The sequence below is a fragment of the Mobula birostris genome, chromosome 4 (genome assembly GCF_030028105.1).
Source record: "Mobula birostris isolate sMobBir1 chromosome 4, sMobBir1.hap1, whole genome shotgun sequence".
NCBI classification, from domain to species: domain Eukaryota; kingdom Metazoa; phylum Chordata; class Chondrichthyes; order Myliobatiformes; family Myliobatidae; genus Mobula; species Mobula birostris.
Genome location: NC_092373.1, coordinates 206,842,076 through 206,861,597, shown reverse-complemented (window position 1 = coordinate 206,861,597; position 19,522 = coordinate 206,842,076). Strand labels below are relative to the sequence as shown.

Genomic DNA, 19,522 nt, shown 5'->3' with positions numbered 1-19,522 from the left:
AAATCAGATCAGTGAACATGGTGTTGGGCAGCTTGCAGGTGTTATCACACTGCAGGCACTAATCTAGCCTGCCCACAACTCACTAACCCACACCCGCACCCACATGTCCAGAGGAATCCCACACAGGCACAGAGAGAACTTCCTTACAGGCAGTGGTGGGAATTGAACCCTGTTCGGCATTAAACTAACTGCACATTACAGTGCTGCCGTAACCTGTTACTCCTCTCCGTTGTCTGTGATTGACGTGATCTCCCAATCCCCCACCTCTCTCCGCACTAGCGTACCATGAGGGTCCTGGCACTGAGCCCAGCACGTGGGGGGTAGGGGGCACTTGGTGGCTCCACTTACAGCTGGGTAGCTGACAGAAATGGGCAGGGTGGGCTTCTCCAGGACCTCTCCAACAGAAATGCGAAGACTCACTCACGTGTTCCTGCTGAGATCCAGCATTAGATGCTCCCCCGCGAGCTCCACCAGGATGCTGATGTGTTTTGGGTAGCTGCCCTGTGCGGGGATAAAGAAGATGGTGACCGGACTATGATCTGCTCGTGGTTGCTCCTCGCTATGTGGTCAAGCAGGAGCCAAATCTGCCCTCACTCAGCATCCACCCATGCAACTGAGGCTGCTCTGCCCATCCATACCATGTTATCCCTTCTAACCTGCTCAGAGCTGTAATGGTATTCCCATATTCCGGCAGTTCCTCAGAGGTAACTGAAGTAAAGGATTCTGGAATTATTATGCTGCAAGAGGCCATTCAGTCTATCGAGTTTATGATGGCTGCTGGTAACAGATTCCTGTCACATATATTGGCCCCCCTCTTTCCTCACAACCCTCTCTGGTGCCCATTCCGACATCTCCTTTCCGACAATGTGGTTCTGCATCCCTACAGATGGTGATCAGTGTCCTTTCCACCTCAACCGAATCTTCTCATAACCTGCAGACAGCGCAGCCTGCATCCCCTTCTGGTCATCGTGCTCTGAAAAGGATGTGACGTTCAGCAGAGGCGCAGAAAATCTCACCAGGGAGGTTCTGGGGATCAGGGGTTTCACACAACAGAGAATATTACAGCACCTGACAGGTCCTTTGGTCGACATTTTAACCTACTCCTTTGTACACGTGCCTATCTATGAGACTCTTCAATGTCCCGAATGCATCTGTCTCTACCATCACTCCTGGCAGCGTGTTCCACCACTCTCTGTGTAAAGAACTTGCCTCTGACATCCCCACCTACACTTTAAAATTATGCCCCCTCCTATTAACCATTTCTGCCCTGGGAAAATGTCACTGGCTGTCCACTCGATCTATGCCTTTCACCATCTTGCACAGTTCACCTCTATCAGTCACCTCTCATCCTCCACTCCAAAGAGAAAAGCCCTACCTCACTCCACCTACGCTCTCTAATCCAGGCAGCATCCTGGCAAATCTCCTCTGCACCCTCTCGAAAGCTTCTATTTCCTTCCTTTAATGAGGCAACCGGGACTGTACACAACTTTCTACACACGATCTAACTATGGTTGATATAGAAGTTAGACTGAACCTTGTAACTGGGCTACCTACACTGAGGAGTTTGCTTGCACCGTCACACCCTCCCTAAAGCACTGAGACCACAACTGAATGCAGTTTGGTGAACTACCCGCAGATATATAAAATTCAATCAAAATCTGCGGTTCGTGGGGCCGGCTGGTGGCGCAATGACATCAGCACTGGGCTCCAGAACGAAAGTTCCCAGGTTCGAATCCAGTCGGGGCCGCTCCCGAGTACGCTTTCCATCTGTACCAGGTTGAGTGAAGAGGTTGCAACTCGACCTCGTAAAATAAAAAAGGGAAAAATATTGCAAAATGTCTGTGTGAGGATTGGCGCGCCACACAGTCTCTCTCTCACTCTAAGCCTTGTAAAGGCATGAAAAAGATATCATCCTGCCAACATCGCACACGCACGCATGGACGCACAAAAAAATAAATCTGCAGTTCGTGCTGTGAATGCATTTGACCCAGCATAGGAAAGAAAATGCTTGTGCCTTCCTGCTTCCAGCCACACTACAAATCAGAAACACCGATGGCCAGTGCAGGAGGTACGGCCGTAATCATGGGTATTTGTATTGTGTGCACCAGTCTAAATGGCATGGGGAGCATGCTGAGATGGGTTCAGAATAATGTACATAAAATTCTGGAGGAGCTCATCAGATCAGACAGCACCTATGGAAAGGAATGAACTATTCTGGAAGTATCCGGGGCAGAGTTCTGTCAAGTGCTAAGTGAAACTGTGACTCATAACAAGGGATCCAATGGGGAAGAGTGATCATAATATGATAGAATTTAATATTCACCTTTGGGAGGAGGGAACTCTGAAACTGCTTCTTAAGCTTAATTAAGTCAATTAGAATGGGACAAAGGCAGATTCGCTACACGTACGGTACCATGCAAGTGTCTTAGGCTAGGGTGCCTAAGAACTTTGCACAGTTCTGTGTCAACGTGGAGCAATGAGTGAATTTGTAAATCTGGCGGGAACAAAGGATGTTTGGAATGGCAAGAGTGGAGCACTGTGGGATATGTGGCAGAGAAGGAGTGCCAGGGGTGGGGGTGGTGCAGGTGCAGGTACACCCAGCACAGAGACACCAACCAAGGCCATTTGATTCCAAACAATTGGTTTATTGATCACTACAGAATGTCTCTCTGGAGCTTCTCATTCCTTCTCCTCTTCTTTCCTCTTTTCCCACCATGATTCCCCTCTCCCTGTTCCCTTCCTACTCTTGGTCCACAATAGAGATCCATGTCAGAATCAGGTTTATCATCACTCACATATGTCGTGAAGTTTTTTGATTTTTTTTTTGCAGCAGTACAGTGGAAGACATGAAATTACTACAGTACTGTGAAAAAGTCTTAGGCGTCCTAGCCAAGTATATGTGCCTAAGATCTTTGCACAGAACTGTAAACTGAAAACATAAGTCACAGATTATTTGTGCAGAGTGTTGAGGAGCTATCTCATAAATCATAGCAAAGAAGTATTCCATCAAGGAAATAAAGACTTGATGAGAAAAATGATTCAGTTATGGCTAACAGAAAAATTGGGATGATATCAAACTGCAAAAATGTGTAAGATGTTTCAAAGAGTTGGGTTAGGGCAGAAAGGTGGGAAAACAGACATCAGGCAAAGATAATTAAATGTAACAAAGGCAAAAACAGTTGACAATGAAACTAAAAAGGTGGCAATTCCTCTCATTTAGGCTGTTTTTCACAGAGATAGGCTTGTGTAACTTACTGAACCATGGCTGCACAGAGCTGTCTTTACATTTCCGCTAGCTCTTGGCCGTGCATCACGACGGCTGCTCTGTGAATGTCTCTGCAGCTGAGTTAGTCGAACAGTGGCCCGGCGGAGATCACACCGCCCAACCATAGAACCCCAGCAATGAATTACCTGCAATGAGGCGGCCAAACTCCGCTTCCTCTTCCCGGACACAACACACGGGAATACGAATCTGTAATCCGTCAGCTCCTTGAAAAGCTGCTCCGCGCGCTCCACGTGTAATTGATCTGCTGCTTAAAATACAAAGGGAAGATCACTTCACTGAGTATACATCATTGACATTCTGTGCAGTCCCACTTGGTGAAATGGTGACCTCAGTGTCTGGGAGGTGTGAGCGGACAGATGAAATGTTAAACCCGGGGCCACTTAATAAGCTCAAAGTAAATTTATTATCAAAGTACATACACCATATGTCACCATATACAGCTCTGAGATTCTTTTTCCTGCAGGCATTCACAATACGAAGGGTGATTGAGAGGTTTGTGGCCTGAGGTAGAAGAAGATGAGTTATACAGCTCTTGTTACATGCTTGTGTAGTTCAACTCTTTGAGTGAGAATGCAGAAAGTTTGAAGTTAATAACTCATCTCTTTCCTTCTTAGGCCACGAACTTATCAATCACCCTGCTGTGGACCACTTTCTGGAGGTCCAAGACGCCGACTTCTACAAAGAAGGGATCCGTATGCTCCACGACTGCTGGACTAAGTGTGTAAATGTAGGAAAAATAAATGTGCTAGGTTTTCTAAAATTGACTCCTTCTACTTTAGGCCACAAACTTATCAATCACCCCTTGTAAGTCCAAGAAACACAACAGAATCAACAAAAGACCACGCCCAGCAGAAAGGACAAATAACAAATGTGCAAAAGACAGCTGAGCAAATAGAAAAGAAAAATAATAACAATAAGTAAATAAGCAATAAGTATCAAGAACATGAGATGAAAAGTGATTGAGAGTGAGTTTATAGATTGTGGGAACAGTCCAGTGATGGGGCGAGTGAAGTTGAGTGAAGTTAATCCCTGCTGGTTCAAGAGCTTGATGGTTGAAGGGTAATAACTAGAAACCGTAGAAACCATAGAAAAACTACAGCACAGAAACAGGCCTTTTGGCCCTTCTTGGCTGTGCCGAACCATTTAGTCCCACTGACCTGCACACGGACCATATCCCTCCATACACCTCCCATCCATGTATCTGTCCAATTTATTCTTAAGTGTTAATAAAGAACCCGCATTTACCACCTCGTCTGGCAGCTCATTCCATACTCCCACCACTCTCTGTGTGAAGAAGCCCCCCCAATGTTCCCTTTAAACTTTTCCTCCCTCACCCTTAACCCATGTCCTCTGGTTTTTTTCTCCCCTTGACTCAGTGGAAAAAGCCTGCTTGCATTCACTCTATCTATACCCATCATAATTTTATATACCTCTATCAAATCTCCCCTCATTCTTCTACGCTCCAGGAAATAAAGTCCTTATCTATTCAACCTTTCTCTGTAACTGAATTTCTCAAGTCCCGGCAACATCCTTGTAAACCTTCTCTGCACTCTTTCAACCTTATTTATATCCTTCCTGTAATTTAGTGACCAAAACTGAACTCAATACTCCAGATTCAGCCTCACCAATGCCTTATACAACCTCATCATAACATTCCAGCTCTTATATTCAATACTTCGATTAATAAAGGCCAATGTACCAAAAGCTCTCTTTACGACCCTATCTGCCTGTGACGCCACTTTTAGGGAATTTTGTATCTGTATTCCCAGATCCCTCTGTTCTACTGCACTCCTCAGTGCCTTACCATTAACCCTGTACGTTCTACCTTGGTTTGTCCTTCCAACGTGCAATACCTCACACTTGTCTGTATTAAACTCCATCTGCCATTTTTCAGCCCATTTTTCCAGCTGGTCCAAGTCCCCCTGCAGGCTCTGAAAACTGTCACTGTCTACTACACCTCCAATCTTTGTATCATCAGCAAATTTGCTGATCCAATTTACCACATTATCATCCAGATCATTGATATAGATGACAAATAACAATGGACCCAGCACCGGTCCCCGTGGCACACCACTAGTCACAGGCCTCCACTCGGAGAAGCAATTCTCTACTACCACTCTCTGGCTTCTTCCATTGAGCCAATGTCTAATCCAATTTACCACCTCTCCATGTATACCTAGCGACTGAATTTTCCTAACTAACCTCCCATGCGGGACCTGAACCTGGTGGTGTGAGTCCTGTCATGGCAGCAGTGAGAAGAGAGCATGGCCTTGATGATGGATGCTGCTTTCCTGCAACAGCATTCCATGTAGCTGTGCTCAATGGTGGGGAGGGCTTTACCTCTGATGGACTGGGCTGTATCCACTGCTTTTTGTAGGATTTTCCATTCAAAGGCATTGGTGTTTCCATACCAGGCTGTGATGCAGCCAGTCAATATAGCCCCCACCACACATCAATAGAAGTTTGTCAATGCCAAAACTTTGTAAACTTCCAGGGAAGTAGAAACTTCATAATTGCAGTTCATGCTGGGCACAGGACAGATCCTCCAAGATAACAACACTGACAAACTGGAAGTTTCTGACCCTCCCCACCTCTGATCCTCTGATGATGAGTGACTCATGGACCTCTGGAGTCATTCTCCTGAAGCCAATAACAAGCTTCTTAGTCTGGCTGACTTTGAGTGAGATGTTGTTGTGGCACCACCCAGCCAGATTATCAATCTCCCTCCTACATGCTGATTCAACACCACCTTTGATTCAGCCTACAACGGTGGTGTCATCAGCAAACTTAAATATGGCTGAGCACACAGTCGTAAGTGTAAAGTGAGTAGAGCACACAGCCTTGTGGTGCTTCTGTGCTGATGGAGAACGGGAGGTGATGCTGTTGCCAATCTGAGCAGACTAGGGTCTACATTTCAGGAAATTGAGGATCCAGTTGCACAAGGATATATTAAGACCCAGTTCTTGAAGCCTCTTGATTAGTTTTGAGAGGATGATGGTATTGAATGTTGAGCTGTTGTCAATAAAGAGCATCCTGATGTATGCATCTATGCTGTCCAGATATTCCAGGGTTGAGTGAAGAGTCAAAAAAGTGGCATCTGCTGTGGACCTGTTGTGCCACTAGACAAATTGAGCAAATCCAACTCATTTCTGAGGCAAGAGTTCAAATGTTCCAACACTAAAAACTTTCAAAACGCCTCATCACATTGGAGTACAGCGAATCACTGAAATCTCAATTGCTTCATCACATTCGAATACAGTGAATAGACAAACTCTCAAACCGCTTCATCACATTGGAGTACAGCGAATCATTGAAATCTCAATTGCTTCATCACATTCGAATACAGTGAATAGACAAACTCTCAAAGCGCCTCATCACATTGGAGTACAGCGAATCACTGAAATCTCAATTGCTTCATCACATTCGAATACAGTGAATAGACAAACTCTCAAAGCGCCTCATCACATTGGAGTACAGTGAATCACCGAGGTCTCGAAGCACCTCCTCACATTCAGAGCTACTGGACAATAATCATTGTAGCAGGTCACCACATTCCTCTTAGCACCAGTATAATTAAAGCCTGCTTCATGCAGGTAGGTAGCACAGACTGTCAAAATGAGCTGTTTAAGATCCAGCCAGTTGACCATCACAGGTCGTTAGGACTCGGACAGTGCGAGGTGCTTTCTGTGGGTTCACCCTCCTGAGGCTGCTGGCATGTTGGTCTCAGAGACTGAAATCACAGGGTCATCGGAGGATGTGGGTAAGTTCCAAAGCTCGAACTTAAAAGTACATTTATTATCAAAGTATGTATATGTTATTGAACCTTGAGATTTGTCTCTTAACAAGCAGCCGTGAAACAAAGAAACCCAAGTGCTCTGAGAGCTCGGTGATTCACTGTACTCCAATGTGATGATTCATATTCTGCATGGAGGTCGCTGACCAGTGGAGTGCCTCAGGGATCTGTTCTGGGACCCCTCCTCTTCGTGATTTTTATAAATGACCTGGATGAGGAAGTGGAGGGATGGGTTAGTAAATTTGCTGATGACACAAAGGTTGGGGGTTTTTGTGGATAGTGTGGAGGGCTGTCAGAAGTTACAACGGGACATTGATAGGATGCAAAGCTGGGCTGAGAAGTGGCAGATGGAGTTCAATCCAGATAAATGTGAGGTGGTTCATTTTGGTAGGTCAAATATGATGACAGAATATAGCATTAATGGTAAGACTCTTGGCAGTGTGAAGGATCAGAGGGATCTTGGGGTCTGAGTCTATAGGACACTCAAAGCAGCTACGCAGGTTGACTCTGTGGTTAAGAAGGTATACGGTGTATTGGCCTTCATCAATCATGGGAATGAGTTTAGGAGCCGAGAGGTAATGTTGCAGCTATATAGGACCCTGGTCTGACCCCACCTGGAGTACTGTGCTCAGTTCTGGTCACCTCACTACAGGAAGGATGTAGAAATCATAGAAAGGGTGCAGAGGAGATTTACAAGGATGTTGCCTGGATTGGGGAGCATGCCTTATGAGAATAGGTTGAGTGAACTCGGCCTTTTCTCCTTGGAGTGATGGAGAATGAGAGGTGACCTGATAGAGGTGTATAAGATGATGAGAGGCATTGATTGTGTGGATAGTCAGAGGCTTTTTCACAGGGCTGAAATGGCTAACGTGAAAGGACACAGTTTTAAGGTGCTTGGAAGTAGGTACAGAGGAGAAGTCAGGGGTAAGTTTTTTACGCAGAGAGTGCTGAGTGCCAGCAACAGTGGTGGAGGCGGATACGATAGGATCTTTTAAGAGAGTCCTGGACAGAGACATGGAGCTTAGAAGAATAGAGGGCTATGGGTATCCCTAGGTAATTTCTAAAATCTGGACATTTTCGACATAGTTTTGTAGTCCAAAGGGCCTGTGTTGTGCTGTAGGTTTTCTATGTTTCTGTGTTTCTCAAAGAACCGATAAAAAAAGACTGTCGAACATCCAGTGTTCAGAGAGAAATGAAAACAAACCATGCAAACAATAACCGCTAGCAAATAGTGTACTGAACTGAAGTCTACAAAGAGAGTCCAGCAGACATAGTTTTTAAATATATCCATTGACTTGGCCTCCACAGCGGCATGTGGCAATGAATTCCACAGATTCATCACCCTCTGGCTAAAGAAATTCCACTTCATCTCCGTAGTGAAAGGCTGTCCCTCAGTTCTGAGGCTGTCCCCTCTGATCTTAGACCGACTGACTATAGGAAGCATACTCTCCAACTCAGCTCTGTCGAGGCCTTTCAACAAGGTGTCAATCAGGTCACTGCTCATTCTTCTGAAGCTCAGTGAGTAGAGGCACAAAGCCATCAAAAACTCCTCACGTGACAAGCCTTTCAATCCTGGAATCATGTTTATGAACCTCCTTTGAACCCTCTCCAGTTTCAGCATATCCCTTCTAAGATAAGGGGCTCAAAACTGCTCACAATACTACAAGTGAGGCCTCACCAGTGCTTTATAAAGCCTCAACATTACGTCCTTGCTTTTATATTCTAGTCCTCTTGAAATGAATGCTAACATCGCATTTGCGTTCCTCAGCACCAACTCAACCTGAAAATTAATCTTCAGGGTATCCTGCACAAGGACTCCTAAATCCTTTTGCACCTCATATTTTTGAAATTTCCCTTCATTTATGAAAAATAATCTATTCTTTTATTTCTTCTATCAAAGTGCATGACCATACACTTCCCAGCACAGTATTCCATCTGCCATTTCTTTACCTATTCTCCTAATCTGTCTAAAACCTTCTGTAGCCTCTCTGCTTCTTCAAAACTACCAGCCCTTCCACGTATCTTTATATAGTATGCAAACCTGGATAGAAAGCCATCATCCAAATCATTAACATGTTGCGTAACAATAATCTGTCCCAACACAGATCCCCTATGCACACCACTAATCACCGAAAGTCAACCATTAAAGGCTCTCTCTAATCCCAGTCTGTGCCTCCTGCCAACTGGCCTCTGCTCTATCCATGCTAGAATCTTTCCTGTAATACCATGGGCTCTAACTTGTTTAGCAGCCTCATGTGTGGCACCTTGTCAAAGGCCATCTGAAAATCCAAGAACACAACACCAGCAGATTTTCCTTTGTCTCTCCAGCTTATTTTTTCAAAGAATTCCTACAGATTTGTCAGGCAAGATTTTCCATTGAGGAAAACATGAGATATAAAACAGCATTAGGCCATTTGGCCCATTGAGTCTGCTCCACCATTTCACTATGGCTAATCCATCCTCTCTCTCAGCCCCAACATCCTGCCTTCTCCCCATATCCCTTCATGCCCTGACCAATCAAGAATCTATCAACTTCTGCTTCAAATATACCCAATGACTTGGCCTCCACAGCCACCTGTGGCAACAAATTCCACAGATTGACCAATCTCTGGCTAAAGAAATTCATCCTCATCTCTGTTCTAAGAGGACATCCCTCTATCCTGAGGCTGTGTGAAACCATGCGGACAATGGCTTATCTTTTCATTTCCTGAAAATATCCTGAGACCTCATCCTCAATAATCGACTCCAACATATTTCCAACCACTGAGGTCAGACTACAGTTTCCTTTCTTCTTCTTCTCTCCCTTCTTGAAGAGCAGAATGACACTTGTAATTTTCCAGTCTTTCGGAATCATTCCGGAATCTAGTGACTCTTGAAAGATCATTACTAATGCCTCCATCATCTCTTCAGCCACCTCTTTCAGATCCCTGGAGTGTATCCATCATTCTTGGATTTCCATCATACTGCTAGTGTCTTCCACTGTGAATTTTGATGCAACAGAAAAGAGAGGAGGTCCTGGGGGGAGATTACTGGGAGCCGGGAAGAAAATTGCAAAGCCGGACCTCCAGAGTAATAATCTCAGGATTGCTGCCTGAGCCACGCGCTAACGAAGGTAAGAATAGCAGAATTAAGCAGATGAATGTGTGGCTAAGTAACTGGTGCAGGGGGCAGGGCTTCAGATTCTTGAATCATTGGGATCTATTTTGGGGGAGGTATGACTTATACAAAAATGATGGGTTACACCTGAACTCAAAGGGTACTAACATCCTGTCGGGATTGTTTAATATAACTGTTAGGGAGGGTTTAAACTAAGTTGTCAGGGGGAAGGAAACCAGGGTGTTAGCGTCAAGGAAGAGGAAAATAGAAATAAGTCAAAGATACTGTGCAGCAAAGATGGAAAGAAGGACAGGCAGGTGAATAGACAGGATAATTTGTTGTGCGATAGAAATATAGCAAAATCGGTAACAGATATTGATCTAAATGTACTGTACTTAAATGCACGCAGCATTAGAAATAAAGTGGATGACCTTGTTGTACAGCTGCAGGATATGACATTGCGGCCATCACCGAGTCATGGCTAAATGATGGATATGATTGGGAACTGGATATCCCAGGATACACAGTGTACAGGAAGGATAGGAGGGTAGGTAAAGGGGGTGGCATGGCCCTGATGGTAAGTAGCGATATCAAATCACTAGAAAGAAGGGACATAGGATCAGAAGAGGTAGAATGCTTATGGGTAGAATTAAGAAATGGCAAGGGTAAAAAGACACTAATAGCAGCTATATACAGGCCTCCAAACAGCAGCCGGGATATGGACTACAAGTTATAGCTGGAAATCGAAAAAGCGTGTCAGAAAGAAAATGTCAAGATAATTATGGGGGATTTTAATATGAAAATGGATTGGGAAAGTCAGGAAGGTACTGGATCTCAGGAGAGGGAGTTTGTAGAATGCCTATGGGATGGCTTTTTGGAGCAGCTTGTCCAGAAGCCCACCAGGGGACCGGCTGTTTTGGATTGGGTGCTGTGTAACGAACCTGAGGCAATTAGGGAGCTGGAGGTAATGGAACCCCTTGGAAGTAGTGATCATAATATGATTGAGTTCAGTTTCAAATTTGAAAAAGAGAAGCTGGTATCAGGTATATCGATATTTCAGTGGAACAAAGGATATTACAGTGGTATGAGAGAGGAACTGGCCCAGGACGATTGGAAAAGTAAGCTAGATGGAGGAATGGTAGAGCAGAATTGGATGAAGTTCCTGCAAGAAATAAGGAAAATGCAGGAAAAATATATTCCGAGAAAAAAAATCATGAATGGAAAAATGGCAGAAATGTGGCTAACGAGAGAGGTTAAGGCTAAAATAAAAGCAAAAGAAACGGCGTACAAGGAAGCAAAAATTAGTGGGAAAAATGAGAGCTGGAAGACTTTTAAAAACTTACAGAAGGAAACTAAGAAAGTCATTAGGAAAGAAAAGATGAATTATGAAAGGAAGTTGGCGATTAATATAAAAAAGGATACTAAGAGTTTTTTTAAATATATGAAGAGTAAAAGAGTGACAAGGGTAGATACGGGACTGATTGAAAATGATGCTGGACAAATTATAATGGGTAACAAAGAGATGGCAGAGGAACTGAATGAGTACTTTGCATCAGTCTTCACAGTGGAAGACATGAGCAATATAGGGCAGATTATTATTTAGATGGGGCGAAAGTTCAAAAATCGGAAGTGCAAAGGGACTTGGGGGTCCTCGTGCAGGATACCCTAAAGGTTAACCACCAGGTTGGATCGGTAGTAAGGAAAGCGAATGCTATGTTGGCATTCATTTCAAGAGGAATAGTGTATAAGAGTAAGGAGGTGTTGATGAGGCTCTATGGGGCATTGGTGAGACCTCATTTGGAATACTGTGTGCAGTTTTGGGCCCCCTATCTTAGAAGGGTTGTACTGATGTTGGAGAGAGTTCAGAGAAGATTTACGAGGATGATTCCTGGAATACAGGGGCTAACATATGAGGAGCGTTTGTCGGCTCTTGGACTGTATTCATTGGAGTATAGAAGAATGAGAGGGGATCTCATAGAAACATTTCGAATGTTGAAAGAGTTGGACAGAGTAGATGTGGAAAGGCTGTTTCCCTTGGTGGGTGAGTCCAGGACAAGAAGCCACAGTCTTAGAATTAGAGGGTTCCCATTTAAAACAGAGATGAGGAGAAATTTTTTTAGCCAGAGGGTCGTGGATTTGTGGAATTCGTTGCCACATACAGCTGTGGAGGCCCGATCATTGAGGGTATTTCAGGAGGAGATTGATAGGTATCTAATTAGTAAGGGTATCAAGAGATATGGGGAAAAAGCTGGATATTGAAACTAGATGAGAGAATAGTTTAGCTCATGGTGGAGTGGCGGAGCAGACTCGATGGGCCAAATAGCCTACTTCTGCTCCTTTGTCTTCTGATCTTGTGATCTTGTGAAAATACTTATTCAGTTTGTCCACCATTTCCTTGTCTTCCCATTGCCGTCTCTCCAGCATCGTTTTCCAGTGGTCCAGTAACAACCCTCACATCTCTTTTACACTTTATGTATCTGAAGAAACTTTTGTTATCCTCTTTAACATTAGCCTACTTTTGAATTCCATCTTTTCCTTTTTAATGACTTTGTTAGCAGTCTTCTGTTGGTTTTTAATAGCTTCCCAACAAGCTAACTTCCAACAATTTCCAACAACTTCCAACAGATAGACGAGTCTGTAGACGCAAAAAGAAAACACGGATGGTAGTTTGCCTCCCAGGTGCCAAGGTCCAAGATGTTTCTGTACGTGCCCACAATATCTTGAAAAGGGAGGGTGAACAGCTAGAAGTCATGGTACATATTGGTACCAATGGCATAGGAAGAAAAAGGGAGGAGGTCCTGAAAGCAGAACACAGGGAGCTAGGAAGGAAGCTGAGAAGCAGGACCTCAAGGGTAGAAGTCTCGGGACTGCTGTCTGTACCACGCGACAGTGAGGATAGGAATAGAATGAGGTGACATATAAATGCGTGGCTGAAGGATTGCAGCAGGGTTTCACAACCACGGATTCAGCTGCACAGTAGATATGGCAATTGCGCTTGTGATTATGCACGTGTCAGCTAATTATTATTTTAGTGATAGTATTTAACCCCACAGTTGTTGTCATAGTGCTTGTCGAGACTTGGACACAGTACGGCAACACTTCGTTCTCTGTTTCCATTGGGCCTTGCCTGAGAAATTGGACTGTTGAGTCAACTGACTCTGAAGACGCGCGGTATTCGTTTAATATTTAGTTGTTATTTTCAGCCGCAGTGTAGACTTCATTTTCCGTTTCAGAGTTTTAGTTAGTGGCCCTGTTTGGACTCACATTTATTGTTTTATTTTCCCTTTAACTCTGTTCGCATTAAAGTCTGTGAACTATCGACCCGCTTCAGTATCTCTCGCTCCACACTTGGGCCGTATCCGAACCTGGTGACACAGGAGGCAGAGATTCAGATTTCTGGATCATTGGGACCTCTTCTGGGGCAGGTGGGACCTGTACAAAAAGGACGGGTTGCACCTGAATCTGAGGGGGACCAACATTCTTATGGGCGGGTTTGCTAGAGCTGTTGGGAGTGGTTTAAACTAATATGGCAGGGGGATGGGAACTAGTGTGGTAGAGCTGAGGATGAGCCAGCAGGTTTACAAACTGATGACAGGTGTAACATGAATGTAAGGAAGGACAGACCAATGATTAGGTACAAATGCAGACAGAGCAAAGAGTTAAACTGTACCTCAGAGGCAAAATTCAAAAGGGTGAAGAACGCAGGACCGAAGGTTCTGTGTTTAAATGTGAGCAGCATTCAGAATAAGGTGGATGAACTCGTGGTGCAATTAGAGACTGGTCAGTAAGACATTGTGAGAATCACTGAGTTGTGGTTGAAAGACGGCAAAAGTTGAGAGCTTAACATCAAAGGATATACTTTGTATTGAAAGGACAGACAGGAAGGCACAGACCGTGCTGTGGCTCTCTTGGTAAGAGATGGAATTAATTTTTAGAAAGAGGTGACACAGGGTCAGAGAATGTTGAAATTGTGGGTGGAGTGACAAAACTGCGAGGATAAAAAAAATCACTTTGAGAATCATGAATAGGCCTCCAAATAGCAGCCAAGATGTGGGGTTGAGATTGCAAACAGCTGGAAATGGCATGTAATTAGGGTAATGTCACAATTGTAATGGGGGACTTCAATACGCAAGGGGATTGGGAAAATCAGTTTGGTGTCGGATCACAAGAGAGGGAATTTGTTGAGTGCTTATGAGATGGATTTTTAAAGCAGCTTGTGCTTGAGCCTACTCAAGGAAGGGCTATCTTAGATTGGGTGGTGTGTCATAACCTGTAAGATTTAGGAGCAGAAGTGGGTCATCTCCAGATCCCTGCCTTCTCCCCATGCCCTTCGATGCCCTGGCAAACCAAGAACCGATCTATCTCCCCCTTAAATACACCCAATGACTTGGCCTCCCCAGCTGCTCATGGCCACAAATTCCACAGATTTACCACCCTCTGACTAAAGTAATTTCTCCGCAACTCTGTTCTGAATGGACGTCCTTCAATCCTGAAGTCATGCCCTCTTGTCCTAGACTCCCCTACCATGGGAAATAACTTTGCCATATCTAATCTGTCCAGGCTTTTTAATATTCGGAATGTTTCTATAAGATCCCCCCATTATTCTCCTGAACTCCAGGGAATACAGCCCAAAAGCTGCTAGACATCCCTCACACAGTAACCCTCTCATTCCTGGAATCATTCTCGTGAATCTTCTCTGTACCAATGTCAGTATATCTTTTCTCAGAATCAGTTTTATTATCACCAGCACGTGACGTGAAATTTGTTCACTTAGCTGCAGTTCATACATAATATAGAAGAGAAAAAATTAGGAATAAATATAACAATAACAAATAAATCAATTACAGTATATGTATATTGAATAGATTTTTAAAACCTTGCAAGAAACAGAAATACTGTATATTTAAAAAAAGTGAGGTAGTGTCCATGGGTTCAATGTCCATTTAAGAATCAGATGGCAGAGGGGAAGAAGCTGTTCCTGAATCACTGAGTGTGTGCCTTTCTGAGACACTGCTCCCTGAAGATGTCCTGGGTACTTTCTAGGCTAGTGCCAAGATGGAGCCGACTAAATTTACAATCCTCTGCAGCTTCTTTTGGTCCTGTGCAGCAGCCCCTCCATACCAGACAGTGATACAGCCTGTCGGAATGCTCTCCACGGTACAACTATAGAAGTTTTTGAGTGTATTTGTTAACATACCAAATCTCTTCACACTCCTAAAGAAGTATAGCTACTGTCTTGCCTTCTTTATAACTACATCGATATGTTGGGACCAGGTTAGATCCTCAGAGATCTTGACACCCAGGAACTAGAAGCTGCTCATTGCCTCCACTTCTGATCCCTCTATGAGGATTGGTATGTGTTCCTTCGTCTTACCCCTCCTGAATTCCACAATCAGTTCTTCCGTCTTACTGATGTTGAGTGCCAGGTTGTTGTTGCGGCACCACTCCACCAATTGGCATATCTCACTCCTGTACGCCCTCTCGTCACCACCTGAGATTCTACTAACAGTGGTTGTATCGTCAGCAAATTTATAGATGGTATTTGAGCTGTGCCTGGTCACATGGTCATGGGTATAGAGAGAGTAGAGCAGTGGGCTAAACACACACCCCTGAGGTGCATCAGTGTTGATCGTCAGTGAGGAGGATGCGTTTAAAAATAAGGAGCTCAAAACTGCACACAATATTCCAAGTGTGGTCTCACAAGTGCCTTATAGAGCCTCAACATCACATCCCTGCTCTTATATTCAAAACCTCTAGAAACTAATGCCAACATTGCATTCCCCTTCTTCAGCACCGACCCAGCCTGGAGGTTAACTTTTAGGGTATCCTGCACAAGGACTCCCAAGTCCCTTTGCATCTCTGCATTTTGAATTCTCTCCCCATCTAAATAATAGTCTGCCCATTTATTTCTTCCACCAAAGTGCACAACCATACACTTTCCAACATTGTATTTCATTTGCCACTTCTTTGCCCATTCTCCTAAACTATCTAAGTCTCTCTGCAGGCTCTCTGTTTCCTCAACATTCCCACTCCTCCACCTAGCCTTGTATAATCAACAAATTTAGCCACAAATCCATTAATACCACAGTCCAAATCATTGACATATATCGTAAAAAGCAACAGTCCCAACACGGACCCCTGTGGAACTCCAATGGTAACCGGCAGCCAGCCAGAATAGGATCCCTTTATTCCTACTCTCAGTTTTCTGCCGACCATGTGCAGCACCCTGTAAAAGGCCTTCTGAAAATCCAATTTCTTGAAAGATCATCGTTAACATAGAAACATAGAAAATAGGTGCAGGAGTTAATGCCTCTGCAATCTCTCCAGCTACTTCCTTCAGAACCCGAGGGTGCATTACATCAGGTCCAGGAGATTTATCCACCCTCAGACCGTTAAGTTTCCTGAGCACCTTCTCAGTCGTAATTTTCACTGCACGTACTTCACTTCCCTGACCTCTTAAATGTCCGGTATACTGCAGATGTCTTCCACTATGAAGACTGATGCAAAATACGCATTCAGTTCCTCTGCCATCTCTGCATCTCTCGTTACAATGTCTCCAGTGTCATCTTCTATTGGTCCTATATCTACCCTCGACTCTCTTTTACCCTTTATGTAATTAAAAAAGCTTTTAGTATCTTCTTTGATATTAGTCACCAGCTTCCTCTCATAATTCATCTTTTCCTTCTGAATGACCTTAATTTCCTTCTGCAAGTTTTTAAAGCTTCCCAATCCTCTATCTTCCAACTAGCTTTGGCTTCCTTGTATGCCCTCTCTTTTGTTTTTACTTTGGCTCTGACTTCACTTGTCAGCCACAGTAGTGTCCTTCTTCCATTCGAAAATTTCTTCTTATTTAGAACACTTCCCTCATTTTTCGCAGAAACTTCAGCCATTGCTGCTCTGCTGTCCTTCCTGCTAGTGTCTCTTTCCAGTCAACTTTGGCCAGTTCCCCTCTCATGCCATTGTAATTTCCTTTATTCCACTGAAATACCGACACATTGGAATTTATTTTTTCCCTCTCAAGTTTCAAAGTGAACTCAATCATATTGTGATCACTGTTCCCTAAGGGTTCCTTAACCATAAGCTCTCTTAACGCCTCTGGAACATTGCACAACACCCAATCCAGCACAGCCAATCCCCTAGTGGGCTCAACAACAAGCTGTTCTAAAAAGCCATCCCTTAGACATTCTATAAGTTCTCTCTCTTAGGGTCCAGTACTGGTCTGGTTTTCCCAATCCATTTTCATGTTAAAATCCCCAACGATTATCATGACATTGCCTTTCTGACACGCCTTTTCTATCTCCTGCTGGAATTTGTAATCCATATCCCGGCTGCTGTTTGGAGGCCTGTATACAACTGCCATTAGGGTATTTTTACCCTTGCCATTTCTTAACTTAACCAATAGAGACTCTACACCTTCCGATCCTATGTCATCCCTTTCTAATGATTTAATATTATTTCTTATACACAGGGCCACACTATCCCTTCTGCCTACTAACCTATCTTGCCAATCTGTACCTGAATTTCAAGATTGTCCATTTATTTCTTATGCTGCGTGCATTCAAATACAACACTTTCAGTCCAGTATTTGTTGCTTTCTGTTTTAACTGCACCACACCTTTATTGCCCTGTAACTCATCCCACTGGCTGTGATTAATCCTCATCTCCTGCCTGTTCTTTCTGTCATCTCTGTGGCATGCTATCTTTGATTTATTTCTGTTTTCTCTTTACTCAGCCCGATCACTCCAGTTCCCATCCCACTGCCCAATTAGTTTAAACCCTCCCTAACAGCTCTACCGAAACATAGAAAAATCGACAGCACAATACAGGCCCTTTGGCCCATAATGCTGTGCTGAGCATGTACTTACTTGAGAAATTACCTAAAATATCCCTTATTTTTCTAAACTCCATGTACCTGTCCAGGAGTCTCTTAAAAGACACTACCGTATCTGCCTCCACCACCATCGCTGGCAGCCCATTCCACTAGGGAGGTTTGCTCAGGCTATTGGGGAGAGTTTCAACTACAATTGCTGGGGGCTGGGAACCGAACTGAAGAAACGGAGGAAGAGGAGGTAGGCTCACAAATAGAGAAAGCTAGTAGACAGTGCGAGAGGGAGGATAGGCAGGTGAAAGAGGAGGGATGTGCTCAGACCGATGGTTTCAGATGTGTCTATTTAAATGAAAGGAGAATGATGAACAAAGCAGATGAGCTTAGAGCGTGGATCAGTACTTGGAGCTATGAAGTGGTGGCCATTACAGAGGCTTGGATGGCTCAGGGACGGGAATGGTTACTTCAAGTACCGGGTTTTAGATGTTTCACAAGGGACAGGGAGGGAGGCAAAAGAGGTGGGGGCGTGGCACTGTTGATCACAAATAGTGTCACGGCTGCAGAAAAGGAGGACGTCATGGAGGGATTGTCTATGGAGTCTCTGTGGGTGGAGGTTAGGAGCAGAAAGCAGTCAACAACTCTACTGGGTGTTTTTATAGACCACCCAATAGTAACAGGGACATCGAGGAGTAGACAGGGAGACAGATTCTGGAAAGATGTAATAATAAGAGTTTTCGTGGTGGGAGATTTTAATTTCCCAAGTATCGATTGGCATCTCCCTAGAGCAAGGGGTTTAGATGGGGTGGAGTTTGTTAGGTGTGTTCAGGAAGATTTCTTGATACAATATGTAGATAAGCCTACAAGAGGAGAGGCTGTACTTGATCTGGTATTGGGAAATGAAACTGGTCGGGTGTCAGATCTCTCAGTGGAAGAGCATTTTGGAGATAATGATCACAATTCTATCTCCTTTACCATAACATTGGAGAGGGATAGGAACAGACAAGTTAGGAAATCGTGTATTTGGAGGAAGGGGATATATGAAGCTATCAGGCAGGAACTTGGAAGCATAAATTGGGAACGGATGTTCTTATGGAAATTTATGGCAGAAATCTGGCAAATGTCCAGAGGGTATTTGTGTGGAGTTCTGTATAGGTACTTCTCCAAAAATACAGGGAAAGAATGGTTGGGTACAGGAACCGTGGTGTACAAAGGCCGTTGTAAATCTCGTCAAGAAGAAAAGAAAAAGTTCAAAAACTAGGTAATGATAGAGATTTAGAAGATTATAAGGCTAGCAGGAAGGAACTTTCAAAAGAAATTAAGAGATCCAGAAGGGGCCATGAGAAGGCCTTAGTGGACAGGATTAAGGAAAACCCCAAGGCATTCTACAAGTATATGAAGAGCAAGAGGATAAGATGTGAGAGAATAGGACCAATCAAGTGTGACAGTGGAAAAGTGTGTATGGAACCAGAGGAAATAGCAGAGGTACTTAATGAATACTTTGCTTCAGTATTCACTACGGAAA

At 44.0% G+C, this 19,522-nt stretch overlaps 1 protein-coding gene across 1 annotated transcript in view; it reads right to left on the bottom strand.

The window, feature by feature from the left end:
* Nucleotides 1–19,522, bottom strand: part of LOC140197108 (disintegrin and metalloproteinase domain-containing protein 12-like) — a 136,097-nt gene that overhangs the window by 111,603 nt on the left and 4,972 nt on the right. Inside the window, exons 2-3 of the mRNA XM_072257023.1 lie at nucleotides 3,412–3,533; nucleotides 425–501 (exon numbers count right to left, since the gene is read on the bottom strand). Coding sequence (XP_072113124.1) covers nucleotides 425–501; nucleotides 3,412–3,533 — 199 coding nt within the window. The remainder of the gene's footprint in view (nucleotides 1–424; nucleotides 502–3,411; nucleotides 3,534–19,522) is intronic.